This window comes from Vanessa tameamea, chromosome 30 (genome assembly GCF_037043105.1).
Source record: "Vanessa tameamea isolate UH-Manoa-2023 chromosome 30, ilVanTame1 primary haplotype, whole genome shotgun sequence".
Classification (NCBI taxonomy): domain Eukaryota; kingdom Metazoa; phylum Arthropoda; class Insecta; order Lepidoptera; family Nymphalidae; genus Vanessa; species Vanessa tameamea.
In genome coordinates this window covers 2,984,261-3,007,092 of record NC_087338.1, presented here as the reverse complement: position 1 = coordinate 3,007,092, position 22,832 = coordinate 2,984,261, and the positions used below count along the sequence as shown (strand labels likewise).

Sequence of the window (22,832 nt, the reverse complement as noted above, 5' to 3'; positions counted from 1 at the left end):
ACTGCAAACTTATCTAGCCAGTGGAACAACGAGAGTCTCAATTATTAAGACAAACTTATGATAAAGGATTTATTTCGTAATCAATCCAAGGTTTCAAAATCTCCCACTGAGGTCATCTCCCGCCCATATTGATATTGCAAGCCTCGAATTCGGAGCAGAGAAGTGCCACCAGAATGAAATGAATAGTATGTAACTGCAAATCAAATACAGGAATAGTTATTTTGTTGCCAGTGTAAGTATTGTGTATGGGCTGATTATTTTGGATTTGGAATTAAGTATTGTTAGAGGTAATTTTATGAAGAAAAAATCACGCTACACTTATATGCATAAATCTTATACCAGAAGATGCAGCACGTTTAGGAGAAGGTTTTAAGAAGGTTTTAGTATATAATATCCTATAAAAAGCTGCGATTCGCAGTTTCACCCGATTTAAATGTGAACTATTGACGTGAATTTCGTTTTATTATTAAAATAATTAAAACTTTAAGAAATTACATAACCAAACCAGAAGTCTAACGAAATCGTAGTAAAACTCACTATACGTAGAATCGAAGAAAATTCGTACCACTATTTAACTCAAGACCATATCGCCCAACGAATCGACGGACCAGTCCAGAAACAAGACAGTTAACCCTCTGAGAGTATAGTCAGCATCCCTCTATACAATTCCAAATTTGAATTCGCTTTGCGAGATGTTTCCGGTGCAAAGGGAAAAATGGTTGTTACAAAATAATATACATTCGGAACACGTTCTCAGCTAGTTTTAATTTTGGCAAAGCTTTTTATTAAAATTCTCGAAACTTCGATACATAAATTTTGGGAAGGAAATTCGTTGACAATTTTATTAGTATCGTTTTGGGAGTATGCCTTAGAAATACTAAATAAATAACTACTATAAAAATTGTAAGTATGTATCGTTTTGTCTTCATTTCATTTAAATCACTAGAGTCTACGCACACACAAGTTTGTCACGATTTTAAGTGAGTTGATTATTATAGAAAGATATATGTAAATCTATAACATAGCCTTGGGACCTAAGATGTTATGTCTCTTGTGCCTGTAGTTACACTGGCTCACTCAACCTTCAAACCGGAACACAACAATACTAAGTATAGCAATACTTAGTATTGTACTGTTTGGCGGTAGAATATATAATGAGTAGGTGGTACCTACCCAGACGGACTTGCACAAAGGCTTACCACCAACAAAATTATACATATATATAAATAAATGTATAATAAAAATAGCAGATAAAACCGTGAAGCACAACCAGTTCATAAATAAAGCCTTTAATAAAACAGCCCTAAATGGGTCTCAAATATAACATCTTCACGACTTGAACGCTCACCCAATATTATAGTATATAGTTCGATAGTATGTCAAAAATTCAAAGTTACCGATTCAAAAAAGTATCACGTACTCACTGAACAGAAAAGTTGCCATCAATTTTAGCTTCCCACAAAAGATTTCACCTAATGTACATTGAAAAGAGTAAATTCTCTGCGTTGACTATTCACTACCTAAAACTGGCTTCTGGTTAGAATCTGAATATTATACGTTAAGTTAAACAAAGAACACTAACACTACGTTACAACCTAGTCCTTATTGCTTTGGAAATAGAACATAAATTACAATAATTAACTTAATCCTGATTTTCGTAAAAAATTACAGAAATATTATTGAAGATGAAAATATTGTATAAATCGACACCGAGAAGACAAATCGTGTTCTATATATAAGTAAAATAATAATAATAATAAAATTTCATTATTAACTACGAAGACTTGCAACTGTTATTGAAAAATTCTTAAGTAAAAAAAAAAAAACTTAAAGAAAACCTAGATAATAAACGATCTTGCGGTTTTTCATTATGCAAAGAATACACTAATTAAAAGAACTTAATTAAAGAAACGAACGTATCTGTTCTAATTAGTTCTAGCTAATTCTAATTAACTTTTCTGCACTCTAACCTCATGTTAGATATGCTAAAAACTAAAAGATAAATAACTTCGAGATGAACAAGCAATAACTTGAGGTTGAACGTTATTAAAATCTTTCCATAACTCCGACTCGCCAATTATACCGCTGGCCGAGGCGTCACTTGTCTGTAATGGCGGCTGTTCCCGCCTTTTTCGCTGTCAAAGCGGTTTTTTCGCGGGAAAGCTGCGTTAAATTCTCCGTTCGGTTTCTGCATTCGTGACAAAATTTAGACGGTATTTTATTTTTAAGAATTCCATTGGTTTTTTAGCCTCAGATTATTTTTTAACCAAGCTTTTTCAAGTGATTTTTTTAACTGATTGCGACATTTATGATTCAGGTATCAGATTGCCTTCAAAGCGTACCATGCCACTATAAATGAATATTATATGCTTATAAACATATACACATAAATCCATTCTCTTTTTAAGAAATAGACATCACAATGCTGCTTCTATATCATTATAACCCCAGCGGGTAAGTTTCAATATGGCAATACAGCGATGCTATGTATAACATTTACTTGTAAAACTGATGTAACATCTCCTGCCCTAAAACTGTGTATAATATTTTGAGGTTTTCAAACAAATATTTTAATTACGTATGATGCAAAAGTGACTTCTTTTGTTATGCTTTTACGCCTAAAATACTTAACCGATCATCATGATGCTATACTTACCTTTAGGTACATTATAGGTATTTTATATAAAAAAAGAGTTATTACAAAATTAATATGAAAACTCGATTGGAAGAGGCGGTGCCAACATCGCATAATAAATTATCGAAATATACCAGCAACACATTAAATCTAAGTGTTCCAAAGTAAATTAGTTCATCTCAAAAAATATTTTAATTAATTCAATTTTATTCAACTTCATTTGAAATATACATTTAAAATAACCTTTAAGGATCATGGATCCTTCAATTAGTTTGAAAAACAAATCCATTGTTCTCGATTGGGATCACTAATATTAATTATATTAATCAGAATCATAACAAGAAAGACTACGGTAATCAAATAATTTTATTTAGAAATTATTATTTGTTGAAAGCTTAAATTAACATTATAAATGTTAATTTGTCAAATTATTTCATTTGTTATAACTAGTATTCTCTAAGAGAACGCGAAAACCAGATAAGTTCTTATTAGGTTCAAATTATATAATCAAACTTGGATACAACTATGTATATACATATGTTGGACGTAACTGCACGCAACCTTAAGTATTTAATTTATCTAAAGCAATACTTTAAGAAAATATTGTAAAATAATCCAGAGTTTATCCAGTGTAGGGGCTAGCTTTAAACTCAAATGGGAACAGTTGAAAGTTATAAGCGTTTTCTGTAAAATATCTCGTAGCGACTCAAATCCTTGATGCATTGCGTGATTGGCTAGTCTTAGTGGAGAAAGGTCACCACGGCAGAAATCGGTCATGGGGACATCAACAATTTGATATCAAAGCCACGTAGGAGAATTTATTTAAAAGTTCAGGTATAACTATATTTACATCTATAAAAACGAGCAAAGACAAAACATTTCAGTACCTTTTTCTCATCTATATGCCAACCGATTTTCCTACTTCTCTTTTGGGTACTATTGTCGAGACATAGTATTAGCAAAAAAAAAACCGTATATAAAAATAAAAAAATCAATACTATAATGAACTAAATCGTGTCTCAATATAAAATTTAAATAATAGGAACCAAATGTCGTAAACTAAATTGAGACTACACTCAAAAAAGAACCGCGAGTAATAATTAAGAATGTTAGAAATAATTCAGAGCATTGTTAGATATTATTGAAAAATAAAAAACAACTTCAAATTGCAATGAGACCAAAGTTTAATAGGAACCAGTTCATAAATGAAAGAGCTCTGAGATAACAAACATATTAAACAAACTATAACGTAATTAATAACCTTCTTCTTTCTTTGAAGTAGATTAAAAATATAAGACGATCGATACCAATTATGAAATTTTGGAAAGCGCTGTAGGTAGTAAACAAAACGCATTGCAAAGGTAAGTCTAAGTAGACACAAGGGTGTCTACAAAGCACACTTCTATTTATTACCTAAGGGTGCCAACGATACAAAAGGAATTGGTTGTGAAGTCTGCGTTAGTCAACCTACAAATGTACCTAAGTTATAGGATAACTCCCAGACCTTAAACTTGGACGGTTACTTTTTCTTCTTCATCTCCACTTTGAATTAGCAGATTTGAGAACTTTCAACGCGTGTAAATTTTTAAACGATGCTTCAAATAAATTTGTCGACCCACTTGTACAATTCATGTGTTATTATGCCCCACAGACCATTTATAAACCAATTTAGCTGACTTCTGACGAATCATCCATTTACAGGATTAATTAAAATCTTAAGTTACCGATCTTTCCGAATGTAGATTATACAGAGACGAACCGACAAGAAGCTCAATGCTTTACTCTTTTCATGAATAAAGTTAATTAGGTAATTAAATACAATTGGATTATTATTAATTCTTCATAGAAATCGAAGAATTCTAACTCCACGCTTTTCTATATCGTTTTTTATGTAGTAATACGCTTTTTAATGTTTTTTCAAACATTTGATTAAAAATTTCTCAATCAACAAAGCTAGTATTTGAGGATTATTAAAAAAGAAAAATATAATTTTGTATTCTAAATACTAAATTTTATTTGTTTTTGTATGAAGTACGGATACAGATGCAAATAAAATGATAAGGGTATAGGCTTGCTTTTAAAAATAGGGACGTTTTTGAATGGGTAAATGGGCTGCTTATGGTTAGTGGTCACCACCGCACATAGGAATTAGTGCTGTAGAAAATATTAACCATTCCTTATATCGCTAATTCGTGACCAACCCTGGGAACTTAAGACTTTATCTGTTGTTGTAGTTGCACAGGCTCATTCACCCTTGGTGTGCGAAAAAACTATCTCCCCGTCCTTATATCAATTTTATAAAAATAAATAGATGTCTAGTGCAATAAAAATGAATGTCGTTGTACTTATTTGAGAATAGTTGCGCGTTTAAGGGGTTGATCGTCAGGTGTTCGGTATAAAAAAATAGCCTTAAGAGTTCAAGCTTGCTTCATAACAAAATTCATCAAATTCGATTCAGTGGTTTGGCCGTGAAAGAGCAACAGACAGACAAAGTTACTTTCGCATTTATAATATTAAAATATATATATATATAGTACATAAAAAATCATTGAACAGTGGGAAGAAGCCCAAATTATATATTTCTTTACTGTTTGTGCTCGGTGTATCCCCGCCCTTATTGCAGGATATACAAAACTCTTGCCCCTTTTTACATGGGAGATATAAACGGAATATAATTATGTAACCCCTTGAAAGAGCGACGAACAAACAAACAGAGAGACAGACAGGGTCACATTCGCATTTATAATATTAGTATAGATATTATAGACGAATGGTTTCGACATCGTTTGACCGATCACCGGGAAAGTTAGTTCATATGTGTATCTTTTACGGAGAAAGTTTTTATACTACCCAATTTGTTTTTATAATTCGCCCCTAGAATACGCTGCAGCACATCAACTCCCATAACATTCAACCGATCGCCATAAATATTCATGTACACACGCAGGCAGGACGTCTGCCGGTTTTTGCAACATACTAAAATATAATAAAACATGCTATTTGTCTGTATGACCACGAAATCTCCTTTATTTGTCTACATATTATATACTAATATTATAAAGACGTAAGATTTGTTTGTGTGTTGAGAGTAATCTTCAGAACTAATGATCCAATTCTAAAGCAATATTTCTAAGTGCAAAAATAAATTATATTTATATCATAACATTTTCTTTATTAATAAATTACACGCATGCAAAACCGGGGCGGGTCGCTAGTATCAAAATACACGATGGATTTTAATGTAACTCAGCATAGTAATAAACTTTTGATCTAGACAAAAACATGTAGACATATATAGCCTATTCCAATCGAAGTAGGAATAAAGATAAACAAACCTTAGATTTACGTATTTAAAGTTTATGATTAACATATCTTTATTTATAATGCAACACTATTACACTTAACAACTTATATCCACTTTTATTCTACTTCCAAAATTCCGATGACAGTTTCGTCGACGTTCAAAACGCCATTTTTTCGCAATTCCATAGTGAATATAAAATAATCAATCTCTCGACCAATGATATCGCGTCAATACGCTGTCAAATGTTGTTTATTTGGTTTTTCTCCTCTTATGGTTTGAATAGAGAACATACAGAAAGTGAATTGTAATTACTGGTGATGATCAGATTGTTTAAGTCAGTGCACGAAATAAATGACGAGGGAATAATTTGAGAGTAATAAAATAAACTTTGAATAGATGATGAGGCGCGACTAGATGAGAAAGGCGGACGACCGGGACCTTTGTCACCTTGGGAGACTATGTTCAGTTTGCGATGCTGGTGATTAAATACATTTAAATGTACCTTTTGCTTAGTTTCGTTACTACTAATTACTTTATTTTTATGTTCAAAGTATATATCTAGATTAGGATACGATAGAGCTGGCATAAATTCTTAAATAAAACTAAAAACAAAAATAAAGATGAAAAAAAAAAAACAAATTTTCTTTTGGAATTTTTTGACATGGAACTTTGAACATCCAAGGTAAATAGTGCAAAATCCAAGAGCCTACATTTACCTAACACATGCCCCTTACCTTACCCCACCAGTAAGTGGAAGTTAGTACATTTATTTTACCATAAAATACACAATTACTAGTGTTACCTCCCTAATTTTATTTGTCTTGATGAAACAACGGTACAATAAAGTAGGTAGGGGATAACATCACAAACTTACATATAAATATATATATTCATTATTACCTATTACTTATTTTCATAGATAAAACATGTAATCCAAGTAAAATACAATTAATAATATGATATTTTAATTAGTAAATTAAACTCTTTATAAAAGATAGGGATTTGAACAAAGTACAAAAAAAAACAATATTTTCATTTTCAGCTATCAAAAGCATGTCAAAAACTAAATATTGTTACAACATCTAACATAAATGAAAGTCACAGAAAGTGTTAAATTATAATTGACACGGAAAAATAGAGAAACTGTAGCAAGTGCCAGATTAATAGCACGAAGATTATATAGTTCGAAAATGTTTAAAAACAATTATGAGACTGGCAGAATGTTTTGTGCAAAAGGGCCAAAGAAAAAAAAATTTGTCATTTAAGCTTTAAATATTACAAATTTTATTAATATTGATAATATATGAACACTTTAAAACAATGCTTAATATAAATAACACTGTGGTGGTACACTTCCCAGTAGTCTATACAATGGTGTTAAATCTATTATTTCTATTTATATTAATAGTAGTTCCTAGCCTAGTTGTGAGGGAGAGGAAAGACTAGCTAGGCAATTCATGTTGTTTTCAATAACCAATGCATATTCAAAATTTTATGATGATCATTAAGACCAGATTAGAAGACGTAACAAAAAATTAAAGAAACTAACTTACTTCCTCATTTATTACATTAGAAAAGATTATTGAGAGCTGAGGTGTTATTACTCTTATGGCTTTAGGTACGCTGGCTGACCCTTCAAACCAGAACACAACAATAATAAATACCTACCCAAACGGACTTGCACGAAGCAACCATCTAGAAAAGTTGACATAAAAGTATTTTTTGGTTATATCTGTCAAGATCCTTTGTTCGTTATAAACATATTATATTGCCCTTGGGTAAAAAATGTTAACATAATTAATTCCACGAGGTGAACAATTACAATATTTTAATATATAGTAACATATGATAAGTGTGATTTTTAGAAAAAAAAATGTAATTTTATAAATATGATGCAATCTATATTACTTTATTTTGTCATTCAGAAAATATAATTAAATAGGCCTATTGATTGTAGATTATCATGTAGAAAAAATTATCAATAATTACCTTGATATTTTTTTTTATCTAATCACTCCTATATTTTCAATAATCCTAACATTAAAGATTAATTATTTTTAATTGCGAACTTAATTTTATTATAGTTGAAAATTAACAACAGTGAAAAAATCGTTAAAACGTTTTTGATTTTTTTTTTATACAACTAATCAAATTTGATTTGTATTTAAATATATTGCAAAATTTTCTTAATATTCGATATGTTACATTCATGACGCACTTATTTAAAAAATAAAGAGGAATGTAAAAAATTATATATTCGCGCAAAATATCAATAATATACTAAGGTATTCCAAACAATATACTAAAGACAATTTTATATTGCAATTTTCCATAGATTTCCACTAAGATCTTAAAAATTGAAATGTCTAACGAAATTGACAAGAATTGTAGATATTAAAACGATAGTTTGCGTCGTTATAGTAATGATCTTTTAAAACTGTGTTTCAAATAATTTGCAAAAAATAATATTTTGAAAATCGATTTTCACAGATAACAATGACATAAAAAGAAAGCACAACGACTTCAAACCACGTGGTGCGCCAAGGTCGAATTTATGTTTTCAACTTGTCAAGCGCGGCGTGTGATAAATTAATTCCACGGGCTGTTATCGCGATACTTCTTCATGTATTTCATACTTTAACACCAGAGCATAAGGTTGATTTTCGTCTGTTGTGGCGGCCCACGCATAGTCGCCAACCCAGGCAATATATCTTAGGCCGTATACTGCCCGTGACAGTTCGTAAACAAACTGGAGCTACCGCAACAATGAACATCTGACATTTAACACGCGAAAAATAATCGTAGTACCTAGTTATACCAACAAAATTCGGAAAAAATCTTATCTTATAAAAAGGAACAATGAAATATCACAATAATCTATAATAAATGATTGTAAAAGCTATATTAATCCACATAAATACTTACCAGATAATTAACACGATGTCAAACGTAATGCAAAGTCATCTGTAATACATCTTGCACATATCGATCACGTCTTGCAGTTCTCAAAAACACAAGTAAAAAAGAAGGAGGTTAGCACCAAATATCGGAACCGCTTTAACAATATATCACTCGACACGAGTATGTGTTTTGTAAATACAGAATTAATCACGAACGAATGTTTATAATGTATAAATAAATTAAACCTGGTTGTTATATGATTCACAATCAAAATAAAAATAGTCTGGCAGACGCTGCGTCGACGACCGCGCCACTGTCTGTCTGCCGTGCTGTCAATATTCGTCAAAACGAAAATGGCGACACCCTCGACAGAATACGATCAGCACCAGCCGGCTCGTATCGCCTCTCTCTTTCTAACGCAAGATTTAGAAAGGGATAGACAGTAGACGTGTTGTCTTCAGTCCGACCGGACTGATTTGTGATGTCACGCCCAGCGGCGTAACGTTTTGCGTAATTACACGCCAATGATGGCTTGTAAACTTGTTTTAATAACTTTAATATACAATCGTTCTGCATTATAAGGTCACCGGATGAAAGTGTCGGTCATGACAGAGATTAATAATAATTTAACGCGGTATTAATGCAGGGTAATTCGTCTTTGCGCATGTTAGGCCCGTCCCACCACTCAATATCTGTCGTAAAAGCGCCTCCTACTTCTTCTTATTTTATTCAGGATTTTTTCAGATCTTTGTCTCGACTGCATTAATTCAATGCTACCGTGCAGTCGCAATGCAGTTTGATTAATAATGAAGTTAAAGTCTAATAAGCTTTTTCTTACTTCATTGGCTCTTTCATAAAACCTAAAGATTTAATAATTTATCTTATTATGTCAATGCTCAAAAGTAAAAATTGTGACTTCGAATCAAATTATTATAACTGATATTACGACTCAAGAGAGATGGACCTTAGGAAATATTATTATTAATTATAAATATGTATTAATTAAAATTGTAAAGGAGAAGTATATAAAAAAGGTATAATATGATAAATTAAAAATGATAATTAATTTGCTATAATTATTTAAAATTATATTGTTAGTTCAAGTTTAAACAGTTTAGAAGCTACTTTATTGCAGTGAATAATTTGTAATAGAAATAAAACAAAATAAGCAGACTAAAGAAACCTGACAGCATGAACGAAATAAGATAATCGATTGTATAACAAAACAACAACACTAATGAAATGTTGCTGTAATAAAAAATGCAAAAAATCCTCTATGATGTGTACGCATATTTAAAAAAATTAAAAAGTCTCTATTTAATTTGTCATACAAATTTCATATAATGTTTAAATGGTGTATTACATCTCATATTTTTATTATTTCATATTTTTATAATATATTTACGTGCGACAACACTCGAAGCATATGAACTTTCAAAGTCGGGCTAATGAATCCGTTGGCTTTTAAAATTTCATATCTCTTGCCAACAGGCCAGCACATTGTTCCTTTGTTAAAAATTTTATGGAATTAATTTATAAGGAAAAAGTTTCTTATTTATCAAAGTGAATTAAAATGGCAGACCGTACACATACTTCAAGATTAGCCTCTTACAAAAATGCTGGCCATGGAGCTACTGTAAGTTGTATTTGAACATTCGATATTTAAATTATCCACGGGATCGGCATTTTAAGTAGTAACTTAATTCCTAGCAATTAAATCTCTTCTTTCTGATAGCACTTTTTTATTTTAATTGTGTTAAGAGAAAAAAAGTGTAACTTTCCTTTGTTTGTTATACCATTAAATCATTGGCAGAAATGCATGCAATCAATTTTATTTTTAATTAAAAATTAATTTAATGACATGCTTTAACTAGAATATTTCGTAATTTAATAATTATGTACCGATTCATATTTTAAAAAATGTCTTTATGCCAGATTTCTCTGGCTCTCATCGTTCGAATGCATATTGCATTAAACTTTTCATATATTTCTTACAAAAAGTTCTTTTCACCAGGAATTACGTCGTAAGAGGGCTGAGTTGAGCGTCACTCTCCGCAAACAGGCTAGAGATGAACAACTCCTCAAACGTAGGGCTATGTCCCCGGAGGCGGGGGAGGTGTTGGACACAGAAAAGGTCATGACACCTGCAGAAATCGTACAAGGTACTAATTAACATGACATAATTATATATTCATATCAAGAAGAATTATAATTGAATAACATGTGGTCTTAATTTTTGTCCAAAGTAAAAAAAGTACACCATATAAATAGATATAATTATCAACCAATTGATGGTTTTTAAAAAAGGTTTAATTGATTTCAGGTTTGAAATCAGCTGATCTAGCTGTAAAGACAGCTGCAGCCAGAGCCGGTAGACGTATGCTCTCGAGGGAACAGAATCCTCCAATTTCTATAATGGTTAACGCTGGTGTCATAAAACCATTGGTGGATGCTCTTGATAGGGATGAATGGTAATGACACTAAATACTATCCTATTACCCTGCATATTATTCTGATCTTGCAATATGTAAGTGAGATTCAGAAATTCTTGTCTCTTATAAAAACATCTTACATGAATAATCTTTTATTGTAATGAGTGTGTTTTTATTTGAAACAGCCTGAAGATGAATATTTAAATCTCAAGCAATGTTATCATCTATAAAGTTTAATATATTGTAAAACACAAATGTTCCTTGATAATTTTTTGATTGCAATGAATGTTCTGAGATTTTCATGTAATAGCCTAACGTAATGAAAAATTACAGTAACCAGTCAATGCTTCAACATTGATTTTAATTGTTTTCAAATAGTTCTGTGGTACTATGGCAATATAACAATACTTTTGTAAGGCAACTGTTTGAAAAAAGAACATTTTAATGGCTAAACTACTGAAATGATTTGTATGAAATTTGGTACAACGTGAAGTTATAGGCTACTATCAAATATTTTTCATCCTTTAAGAGGGTTACGTTTAAGTAGAAGAGTTGTTAATAAGTTTTTGCCACAAACTAAATTCCAAGAGGCAGTAGCTAGTACAGCTAGTACAAAATTTAAATCACATTACCTACAATTCAATAAACATCAACATAACTATTAATAATATTTAGGCTTATTTTGTTTATGATAAAAATTGTTATATAATTATGTTGACCTCTACAAAATACTGATAAGTTAACACTGAAGAGTTTCATCAAAATAGCTATAGTATTGTTTAATTATTATGGTGTTATATATGTCTGGACTTTAATCAATCGCTACAAGTTTAAATCTGACCAGTTCCAATGTGTTTTACATTGTCCAAATCTGAAGAAAGTCTTATGAACCAATTAATATTCAAAGTAGGTGTATATGGAATGTAATGTACGTTTTATCGTTTTGGTTTCTAGAAGTCATTAAAAAGGTCAATGTAGCATAATAATCTATTTCTATAAAGCTCGTTTTCTTTTGAACCACTGATTGTATGAAATTTGAATCATATTCATTAATGTAGTCGAGCAACAATTCAGTAAATAGTGACTTATTCATTTTTATTAAAGGTCACACATTCACAAGTCCTAAAGTGCATTTAGTTTTGATGAACATCTCTATGTCTCTAAGATCAAATCTAGACACTAACTTCCATTAGTCATGCTTCCAGTGAATCCTTAAAAACTTCAAAGATACCTAAAAACTAACAACTCAAATTACCAAACATTTGCAGTAACTATGCGGCATGTTTATCAATCCACGCATACATTAAAGAAAAACTGCTTTTTTGTTTCTAGCCAAGATTTACAGTTCGAAGCAGCATGGGCCCTCACAAATATTGCATCTGGCACACATGAACATACCATGGCTGTTATTAATGTAAGTATAAATTATCTGTTTAAAAAAAAGTAGACATTTATGTAGTGTACTTCTTACAGGACAAATATTTACATAATTTCATCAAAAGTAACTGATTAGGTATTCAAATATAATCTTACATAATCACAGCAAAAATTGTAAAATAAACTTTTATAACTATGTTAATTATTATACTAATTTGTTACTTCAAGATTAGAAATATATGATGTTTAGGATTTTTTTTAAAATTATTATTCATGTTTGCAACAGCACATAGAAATTAAATCGTGTAACTTAAGGCACATGTTGTCAATTCCTTTATGGGAGCACAGGGAGGAGGAGAGATCTTTAAAAAATAAGTATTTAATACTATTTAATATACTGCTCTTACAATCATTAGTTGCAAAGTTAATTTATGTTATTTTATATTTCAAATTTGAAAAGTGGCGTTTTAAGTATTTCAGTTTGGTTAAATGAATGACTCTCGTCGACTAGGGAGGAGCGATCCCGAAGCTGGTGTCGCTGCTGGCGCGCGGCGGCGTGGTGGGCGAGCAGAGCGCGTGGGCGCTGGGCAACATCGCGGGCGACGGCGCGGCGCCGCGCGACGCGGTGCTGCAGCTCGGCGCGCTGCCCGCGCTGCTGCCGCACCTCACCGCCGCCACCGCGCCCAGCCAGCTGCGCACCGCCGCCTGGACCTACAGCAACTTCTGCAGGTGCGTCCGCCGCCGATCGCTTCTACTCTTTTGTACCGACGGGTTGGTGTTGGCTTTAACGTCGCTTTAACCTTGAAGGGCGAGACTGATCCATTATCTGGCTGCGTCTGCGCGCATCTACGCGTGCCTCTTTAGGTTCCAAAGCGGTGATGCGGAAACTGACCAACTCGTTGAGCATGTGCAACTAGCTACAGTTTCTGTGCTGCAGAAGATCCCATCTGCAGAGATCGTAATTATATCACGTCGAATGGCTTGGGTCTCGCACTGTCGATCATGCTGGTAGATCTGTTCTTGACTTTGCTTTAGTTGATATGATTCGACCCACCTGATCATCTCACCAACGCGAATACCGGATGAAGATCATACACCTTCCCCGATGTACGTCAAATCGAATGAAGGTCAATTCTGGTGTTCCACAAGGCTGTTTACTATCTCCCACTCTGTTTCCTCTGCATATCAATGACTTGTTGCAAATCAGCAACATCAACTGCTATGCAGACGACAGTACCTTAGGCGTTTTATACACCGGCCGTGCTAGTATTTCTCGGCAACACGTCGACAAAAACCGGAACAAACTTATGTCTGAAATCAAGTCATCAAGTGTAAAACATAGTCTCAGTCTGTGACCGGCTAAACCTAGTCCAATTTAACTCCAAAAAGAGTGCGCGTTAACCAATAGAAAGTCACTATTTGTCGTATCTCCACGATTTGATACATTCCCATTGTTGCCACAGCTAATATCGGAATATTGGACGTTGATGTTTCAAACCTTATTCGGTTCCGCGGTCAATTAGAGGGTAAAGCCAAATTGACATCTGAAAAGCTTGGTGTGCAAGGCGAGACGGTACTTCACGTTGGGGCAAAATCGACCTCACATAGAGTTCTGCTCTTACTTCTGCTCCCCGGTTTTCATTCACCGCAGATCGGCTCAAATTATCGACGATCATTTGATCACGACTTTCTGACCTGCTTGATCCTTTGGCTTTGCGTAGAGATGTTTTATCACTCTGTATTTTCTATGGTATTTTTCACGTAGGATGTTCCGAGGAATTGTTTGGTTAAATCCCGACAGCTGAATTTCACTTTCGGACATCGCTTCAAAATTCGAAGTTTCATCCACACCATCTAGACGCACATTTCTTAAAGGCCGACAACGTACCTGCAAGCCAACCGGTATTGCAGATGTCCATGGGCGGTGGTAATCACTTTCCATCAGATGAGCCTCCAGCTCGTTTCCCATCTATATCATAAAGAAAACCTACCCAGGTAGGCTTACGTAGAGACTACCTTCAAGTAAATGGTGATCCTGTAGATTATCTCCATTTTGAGGTGTTGGAATGTCGAGAACAAGATCCGGTGTAATTGTTGCAGTTTCGTCCTCCGCCTAATGGCGTCAAACATTGGAGGAAGTTAACCAAGCACCAGATTTAAAAAAAAATTAACATAAAACTTGTCTGACCTGAAGATGGGACCGGATTGGATTCGGAAGGTGAAAAACCGGGAGGTTGGGCACAACTTGGAAGAGCTATTTGTCCAGACTTCTAAACATGTACTCGCGCTTCCTTTTTTAATTTTTACCAGTATTTTGTACACATTGCATGGCAAACTTAGCCTGACCGGTCTTTCAGACATACCGAAAATTATCCATGTTAATGCTTGCGGTTGGTTTACCATTACATGGATGGTAACTAAATTTACTTACATGTTATATAATTGTTACAGGAATAAAAATCCCCTAGTGAAATTTGAACTAGTCGCCCCAGCACTGCCTTATGTTGCGGAACTCCTCACTGTAGCCGACCAAGAAGTGCTCGGTAAGAAATTTATTATTTTTGTTGTTTTCAAAAACAAATTACTAACAAACTCATTAAAAATCAAAATGATCTAGAAAATACATTTTTTTTGTTGTTTTAATACGCTACGAAAATAAGATTTTTTGAAAATTCTTCGAAAAAAATAGTCGATTTGACTTGAAAACATTTTTTTTCGATTAAAACCGTTAAATGTGCAATGTATCAGAAATAATTATTGATGAAATTTCAGACAGGGTATCAGTAAATGGGCAGAAACTTCTACTCTAACCCCTTGGAAGGATATTTTATTACCTGTCACCCCCTGTAATCTTATGTCACCCCTGCATAAACTTCAGATAATAGCCCTATATAGGTCTTAGCAGTGGTCTTAGCCCATATGTATAAAGAGTATTTGGCCCTTCGGATAGTCGTAACTACTACTTGAGGTGAAAAGATCTTAGGCGTCGGCGTCTGCTCAAACTTACATTTGAATTGCATTTTAGGAATAAATTTAATGACACGATAATATTAACTGGGTGTCTTCAGGTTTTATATACCTAAGCATTTTGTAACAAATCGATACACAATTGAAAAAACTTTGTGAGCTTCATCATCAGATTTAATCAGAACATCAGACTAGGATCAATTTTATTGTTTTAGAATAATAATAATTCATATTAAACGAGATGTTATAGAAGTCAGTTTAACTACAGTTAATTAAAGTTTATAACATTCAAACCTACGTTGGTTCACGTTGGTTCACGTTGGTAACGTTGGTAACGTTGGTTGGTTGGTTAATATAAAATATTATTCAACCTCTCGACGATGTCAAATATTGTTTATTTGGCTTGTGTCCTCTTGTGGTTAGACTATTGTAGTGCCAGTTAGTGCGCACAGTTAGTGCTAGTAGGTGGCAGTAGTGTTGTATATAACATAACATACATAAACAACCTGTAAATTTCCCACTGCTGGGCTAAGGCCTCCTCTCCCTTTGAGGAGAAGGTTTGGAGCATATTCCACCACGCTGCTCCAATGCGGGTTGGTGGAATACACATGTGGCAGAATTTCGTTGAAATAAGACACATGCATGTTTCCTCACGATGTTTTCCTTCACCGCCGAGCACGAGCTGAATTATAAACACAAATTAAGCACATGAAAGTTCAGTGGTGCCTGCCTGGGTTTGAACCCGAAATCATCGGTTAAGATGCACGCGTTCTAACCACTGGGCCATCTCGGCTCGTTGCACTCGCTCGGCGGTGTTGTATATATAATTCCTCAACACCGACACGCGTGCACATGCTAGAGTTTTACATGAATGAAATCCTTGCCAAACCGTCTTGTTAGAATCTATGTTCCGAAATTGTAATAGCTCCAAATTTTATTTATTCACTAAATCAACTTTCCTGATATTTATTTAATTCCAATTGTTTTTTTTTTCACAGCGGACACATGTTGGGCCCTTTCTTATTTGACCGACGGTCCAAACGAGCGTATAGAAGAAGTGCAAAATACGAAACACCTCCTGCCGCGCTTGGTCAAGCTCTTGCAGCACAAGTCGCCGGCTGTCCGCACTCCAGCGCTGCGAGCTGTCGGCAACATGCTTACCGGCTCGGATGTACAAGTAAGTTTAATCATATTTTTACAGAGTACTTAATCACATCAGATTTATTACGGTAATTGACAATTGGAGAAAATATAAACAAACTTAGATTTATGTTCTTATTATTCTGTGTGATAGCTTTGTGGTATAAAGATCTTGTTATTTATAATACGAAACTTTTCCCGTTCAATGAATGTATATCCGCTTTAATTTTACTTTCAAAGGTCCGATAACAACTTCGCCATTTTTTTTTAACGATTTCATAATGAATACCGTAGATTATTTTGGATGATTATGGTAGATATTCTCGCGTCAAACAGTCATCTTTAGGTTTACCATATTCCAGTTTGAAGGGTGAGTGAGTCATTGTAAGTACAGGTGCTAGAGATAAAGCATATTAGTTCCCAAGGTTGGTATTGAAAGGATTGGTTAATATTTCTTACAATGTCTATATGCTGTCGTAATAACTTCCTCCCGACTGCGTATATAAAAAAGAGATCTCGACCATATTCAATATCTAAGTCATTTATATTTAATCCTATCATTGAAATTTGTTATACATAGCTTGCAAATATTGCAGACGGATCGTTGTCTAGAAGCAGGCTGTCTAGATCACCTCATAGCACTAATGCACTGCGGGAAACCGTCACTGGTGAAGGAAGCCGCTTGGGCCGTCAGCAACGTGCTCGCCGGGACTCAGACACAGATCCAAATGGCAGTTGACAAAGGGCTGTTGCAACACCTTGTGTCTGTTCTCACGACCGAGGACATCAAGTAAGTTTGTTGTGATATTAAATTATGCGTAGATATTTTTACAGCAGTATTTTAAGTGTACTGCGCTGCCGCCAAAAACAAATGGGATACGTTCCCCAAGTGTATAATGCTGAATTTTGACTTGAATTTGTACGTCTTAATGTCAGTGCGAGGTTATAAATTAAATATTATATTGTGCCGGCATTAGCGATTTATATTTATTTTCCGATAAAACGCTTTTAGCGCTTTATTTAACTTCTCACGAAAGACAATATCTTCTATCGGATGTAACGGGTTTTAAAGATTGAAACATATATTATGTTTAAAGAAACCTTAAAAAAAACGTATTTCACTTGCTATCGCTCCGTTGAGACGAAAAAAAATGCTCGTTAATAATTATATTGCACCGCTACAAATTTTTGGAATAATATGTGAGGTAAAGACTGAAAAAAAAACCATTGAAATACAATCACTCTTAATCACTCAATACACTCTTTGTCAGTGGATAGGATCAGTATTGTAATAAGGATAAACCTCTTCGTGGTTACGGGGGAGGGTAAGGAGCGCATGGTAGAAATATTTTCATATTGTATAAATATAATCAATATTTAATTATAGATGTCAAAAAGAAGCAGCTTGGGCGATAACTAATCTTTGCCTGGGAGGGACCCCGGGACAGCTGGATGCATTAATATCGGCCGGTTTCTTGGAGCCTTACTGCGCGATACTGGCGTCCCCCGACCAACGTGCCGTCACTGTTGTTTTGGACGGACTTACACAATTGATGAAAGTAAGTGCCGATTATTTCTATCGAGTCTTTTTTGGTTAAAAAGGAAAGTGAGCAGCCTATTAACGTCCCGTTTGGAGGGTATGGAATTTACTCCACCACGCTACTCCAATACGTGGCAGATCACGTCACGTCACCCTAACGATGTTTTCACCGCCGAACAAGAGATTAGTTTTAAATACTAATCAAGCACGTGAATTCAGTGGTGCTTGCCCTGGACTTGAACTCAAAATCGTTGATTAAGATACACCTCTTAAACAAGAGTCATTTTGGTGTAATTTCTAAAATAGCTGGACATAATATGTGTTTGCAACTTTTGTAATTCTTCAAATACAACAAGTTCACAGTCAAAATTCTTTAGACCAGTATCAACTTTGTTGACAACATCTCAGTTTCAAATTTTCCTTGGTAGAAATAAATCGTGAATATTAAAGTATGTATGGCAAATCACTATGTTCAGAATTTTAATATAGATTTTGAAATGAATCTCACAGTTAAGGTAAAACGCGAAATTGGACATAACTTAATTGATATGAAATAAAATGCCTAGCAACTTTTTTTTTCTTTATTTTACAGGCTGCTGCGGAATTCGGCCAAGTTGAACCTCTCTGTATAAAACTCGAAGAGATTGGTGCTTTAGATCGTATCGAATCGTTGCAAGAACACGAAAATGAACAGGTATGAGTTCAATTGAAGTAAAACTTAAGGAATTGTGTAGCCCTGCCCTACGTGTCTGAAATTTCTATGACTGCTCTGTTCTGGATCTGGATGAAAGACATTGTCTTTTTGCTTGAGCTTTCAATTTGTGCCGTTTCGCTTAAAAAAAAATGCGTGACTAGTTGTGAAGAGCCATATAAAAGTTGTATGACCGCCGATCTGTTATGTTATCAGTAAACATATTATGTGAGAGATGAAATTGACGCTCGATCAGATCGTAATAAGTCTAAATTGTATTAAATATTATAATAATTAAAGTAGACAATGTTAATGCAATTTATGAAATTTACCGATCGAGATCTATGTCGACTTTCGAACTTAAACAAACTAACGTAATTTATTGCTCTTTATCTACAATCACAATCGTCACAATCTCTACTAGGTGGTTAGTCAGTAGAAGTCAAACCTGTCTATAAGTCAACAATTATTTTTTTTATTGATATGTTCCACTTTGTATTGTGAGTAAGCCAGTGTTATTTTAGGTTCAAGAGGACCATAACATCGTATTATCTTTGAACACTCAAAATCAGATGGTTGTACAATTCTTATCAATACTAATAATATAAATACAAACAGATAATAGTTATGTATGTACTGAATTTACTTACTAAATAAAATCTATCCCAAATTGTCTTACTGGTTCAAACCGGTTAAAAACATTTATTGCGTGTTTTATTCCATTACTAATTTTTTTTTTTATTTTTCATACAGATCTATAAGAAAGCTCTCTATATCTTGGATAACTACTTCGTTGATCAAGAAGATCGTAACACCCAGCCTCAGGAGTCGTCAGATGTGTATCAGTTTGCGCCGAATGAAGCAGATGGAAACATTAATTTTTAACCAGTATTCTCGGGAAAAATTTAAAGACTGGATGTACTATAATAATCAAATAAAAATAAGTAGATAAGTGCTTTTAAAAAGAGAGGGAGGGACTTTAAATACCAATAAAACCTTAATCTATCAATTTCTCCTATACCAATAGGTATTCATATTGATAATGTTTTTGTAAAAAAAATTTTGAACTCCATGATTTTGTTTTTAATTTCTTAATGAATAGCTTTTTTCTCACATGAATAGTCGAATCTTATTGATTTGTATATTTTCTTATAAACATGGTATTAAGATTGAAAGAAAATTTTGTAAGTGATCATATTTTTAAATAGCTATTTGTATGAAACCTCCCCTCCAGCTGCGAAGGAGATAATTGTTATGTTAAACTATTCCAAGCAGCAAGTATATCAAGAATAAGCAACAGCTACCCATTAGTTTAAAAATAAATGAAAAATAGGGCGAAAACATCTCCCCATTTTGAAAAAACATGTCGAGTCGGCGTTTTCAATGTTGCATTATGAATTTGTTAGTAAATTCCGTGATAAATCACTCGGCTGTATGCCGCCGACCCGCTATTAATACGTAAAAAAAAGTTGAAATGTACCTTCCGTTATAATTTCTGTATGTTATATGTTGTATATGAGTTAGATAATATTTTTATTAACACTTTTTTTTAACAATTATTATTATACTGTACTCGAAAATTTTGGATTGTTTTGTTTGTGAACGAGATACTTCGCATATCCAAAAACTGATTCAGTTATTTATATATTTCAGTGTAATGTAAGTTTTTCTCGAGATATATTTCGGGATTACTACGTAATCGTAATTGAAGCCTTATGGGGGCCTTGGTGATGTCTTCATGGTATCAGAACTACACACCAACTGCTAAATTGCAATTGAATTGCAACAGTACTGCAGTTGCTATGTGTCGAAACTGCAAACCGACTGGGACGTCTTTTCCAAGTAGAGGGGTTGAAGTCAGTTCTAATTCTGAAGTAAAACTAAAAAATCTAATCAATTAATTACATAGATATTAAAATAAAATGAAGTAAGCTATCATTTATGATGAGATTTTTTATTTATACTAATGATCAAGTAGGTGCATACAGGCCTCAATGGAAATCAACTCGTAAGTGAACTATAACTGTCTGTATTTTTTTATTCATTGATAATATTGAGCCGGTCTCATTCATTTCAATAGTTAATTGTAGTTTAAATTTTTGAAATAAATGATTTTTATAATTTGTTTTTATTTTGCACCTACCATTAGAAAGGTATTAAAATACTACATAATAAAAAAATTAACTTCGCAAGTGCTTTTTGTTCGCAAATATATTGTACGTAGATTGTAGGTTTTTAATTACTCTCTGCTTCTAACTAATCTCAAAGGCCTTAAATTATCATCAGATAAATATAACAACTACATATACAATCTTTTTATTAGGTATAATCACAAAAAAAAAATCAAATGGCTTAAAAATAAAATTAGCCTACTCACTTTAAATTTAACACTGCAAAAAAATATTATAACAATATTTTTTTATCAGATTCGGGAACGGTTATATAGCCCATAATGTCCCTTTTTAAGAGATTTAAAAAAAAAGGAGGTTATCAATTCGACATGTATGTATTTAACATTGTTAGAATTTAATATTTGAGTATGATGATCCATTTAGACTTCCAAGTGTGTGCTTAATTTTGTAAGTGTATTTTAAGTCCACGAATTTCTCGAGAATTAAGTCTTAGTGTAAGTTTCATTAAAATCGGTCCAGTAGTTTCAGAGATATAGGTAAATTACTCATAAGAAAATATAGGTAGGTATTTGTAGTTAATATTATTATGTTACTCCAGATAGTTTTTCCATAAGTCCTAATAAATATTATTTTTATGTATAGTTCATCTTTAAAACATTAAAATTTGGGACACTACACAATAAACCTCATTCGTTTAATGGTAGGTACACTGAGTAAGACATGATCAAAGATCAATGTTGACTCATTTAAGCTATTATCATCCCCTAAACACAAGCTTAACACACACTTAATTTTAGGGTAACCTATATGCATTCCAATAAAATAATAATTTACTTTATTAATTTAATTGTACCACAGCTTAACTTAATGAATATAATAAAACGAAAATACATTTTTAACTGACGGACAGTTTTAAAATTGAATGCCTAAATTAACTCATGTTTTGTTCACGAAGTTTCTCAAGTTGCTGCCTGTAACAAAGAAATATATGCTGTACATATTTGATCATATAAAAATTGCAGTATTGTAATACAAGCTTTATTCAAAGTCTACTAATCTTTAAAACATTGTCAGGAAATATGTATTTGTATGCAGCATGTTGAAATAAAGTTACAAATCTTAAAAGGAAAGAAGTCTTTCGTCCAACAGTGGGTATGTTTGATTACACCATTGAACCAACTTCCTATTTCATTACAAACACAAACATTTTCAGATGATGATGAACACCAAATTTACCCAAAATTAAAAAATAGATTTAATTTAATCCTAACTGCTAGTGCAATATTAATAGCAATCAACAAAAAAGGTGATGCTAGGTAACAATTCGCTCAATCTTTTTAATAATTGTAATTTTCATGAATTTAGAGTAAGTAAGCTTTCTTGAGCAGCTCCTTTATTTAGGATTGTAACACTTGCATCAATCTTTTTTACTTTTAATGATAAAATGAAATTATTTTACTGTACACCAATAAACACATAAGTCACATTTAAAAGTGATACTGTATAACATATTGAGCAACTAACATTAATTTTATGTAAGTTATTCCTTTATTCTAAAATCAAATAAGCTTTAAAGTAACCTATTCCAATAGAAGAATGAGTAGAGAAAAAAAAAGATTAGATAAACATTATTCTATCTTCTATTTCTATCCAATACTATGTACCACACAGTTCTAGATTAATATATATTTATATAAATACAACACTATTCAA

The 22,832-nt window shown here is 33.0% G+C and overlaps 2 protein-coding genes across 2 annotated transcripts in view; one reads left to right on the top strand and one right to left on the bottom strand.

Moving 5' to 3' along the window:
* Window positions 1-9,400, bottom strand: part of LOC113391631 (homeobox protein PKNOX2-like) — a 42,380-nt gene extending 32,980 nt beyond the window's left edge. Inside the window, exon 1 of the mRNA XM_026627658.2 lies at window positions 8,865-9,400. The gene's annotated coding sequence lies outside the window, so the exon portion shown is untranslated. The remainder of the gene's footprint in view (window positions 1-8,864) is intronic.
* An 877-nt stretch (window positions 9,401-10,277) lies between these two features.
* LOC113391630 (importin subunit alpha-1-like) lies at window positions 10,278-21,081 on the top strand. The gene is made up of 11 exons (XM_026627657.2): window positions 10,278-10,476; window positions 10,855-11,002; window positions 11,164-11,311; window positions 12,605-12,686; window positions 13,161-13,378; window positions 15,101-15,192; window positions 16,615-16,793; window positions 17,353-17,546; window positions 18,144-18,315; window positions 18,889-18,990; window positions 19,741-21,081. The coding sequence occupies exons 1-11, from the start codon at window positions 10,414-10,416 to the stop codon at window positions 19,870-19,872; spliced, it is 1,530 nt and encodes a 509-aa protein (XP_026483442.1). The 5' UTR covers window positions 10,278-10,413; the 3' UTR covers window positions 19,873-21,081.
* Window positions 21,082-22,832: the final 1,751 nt, after the last annotated feature.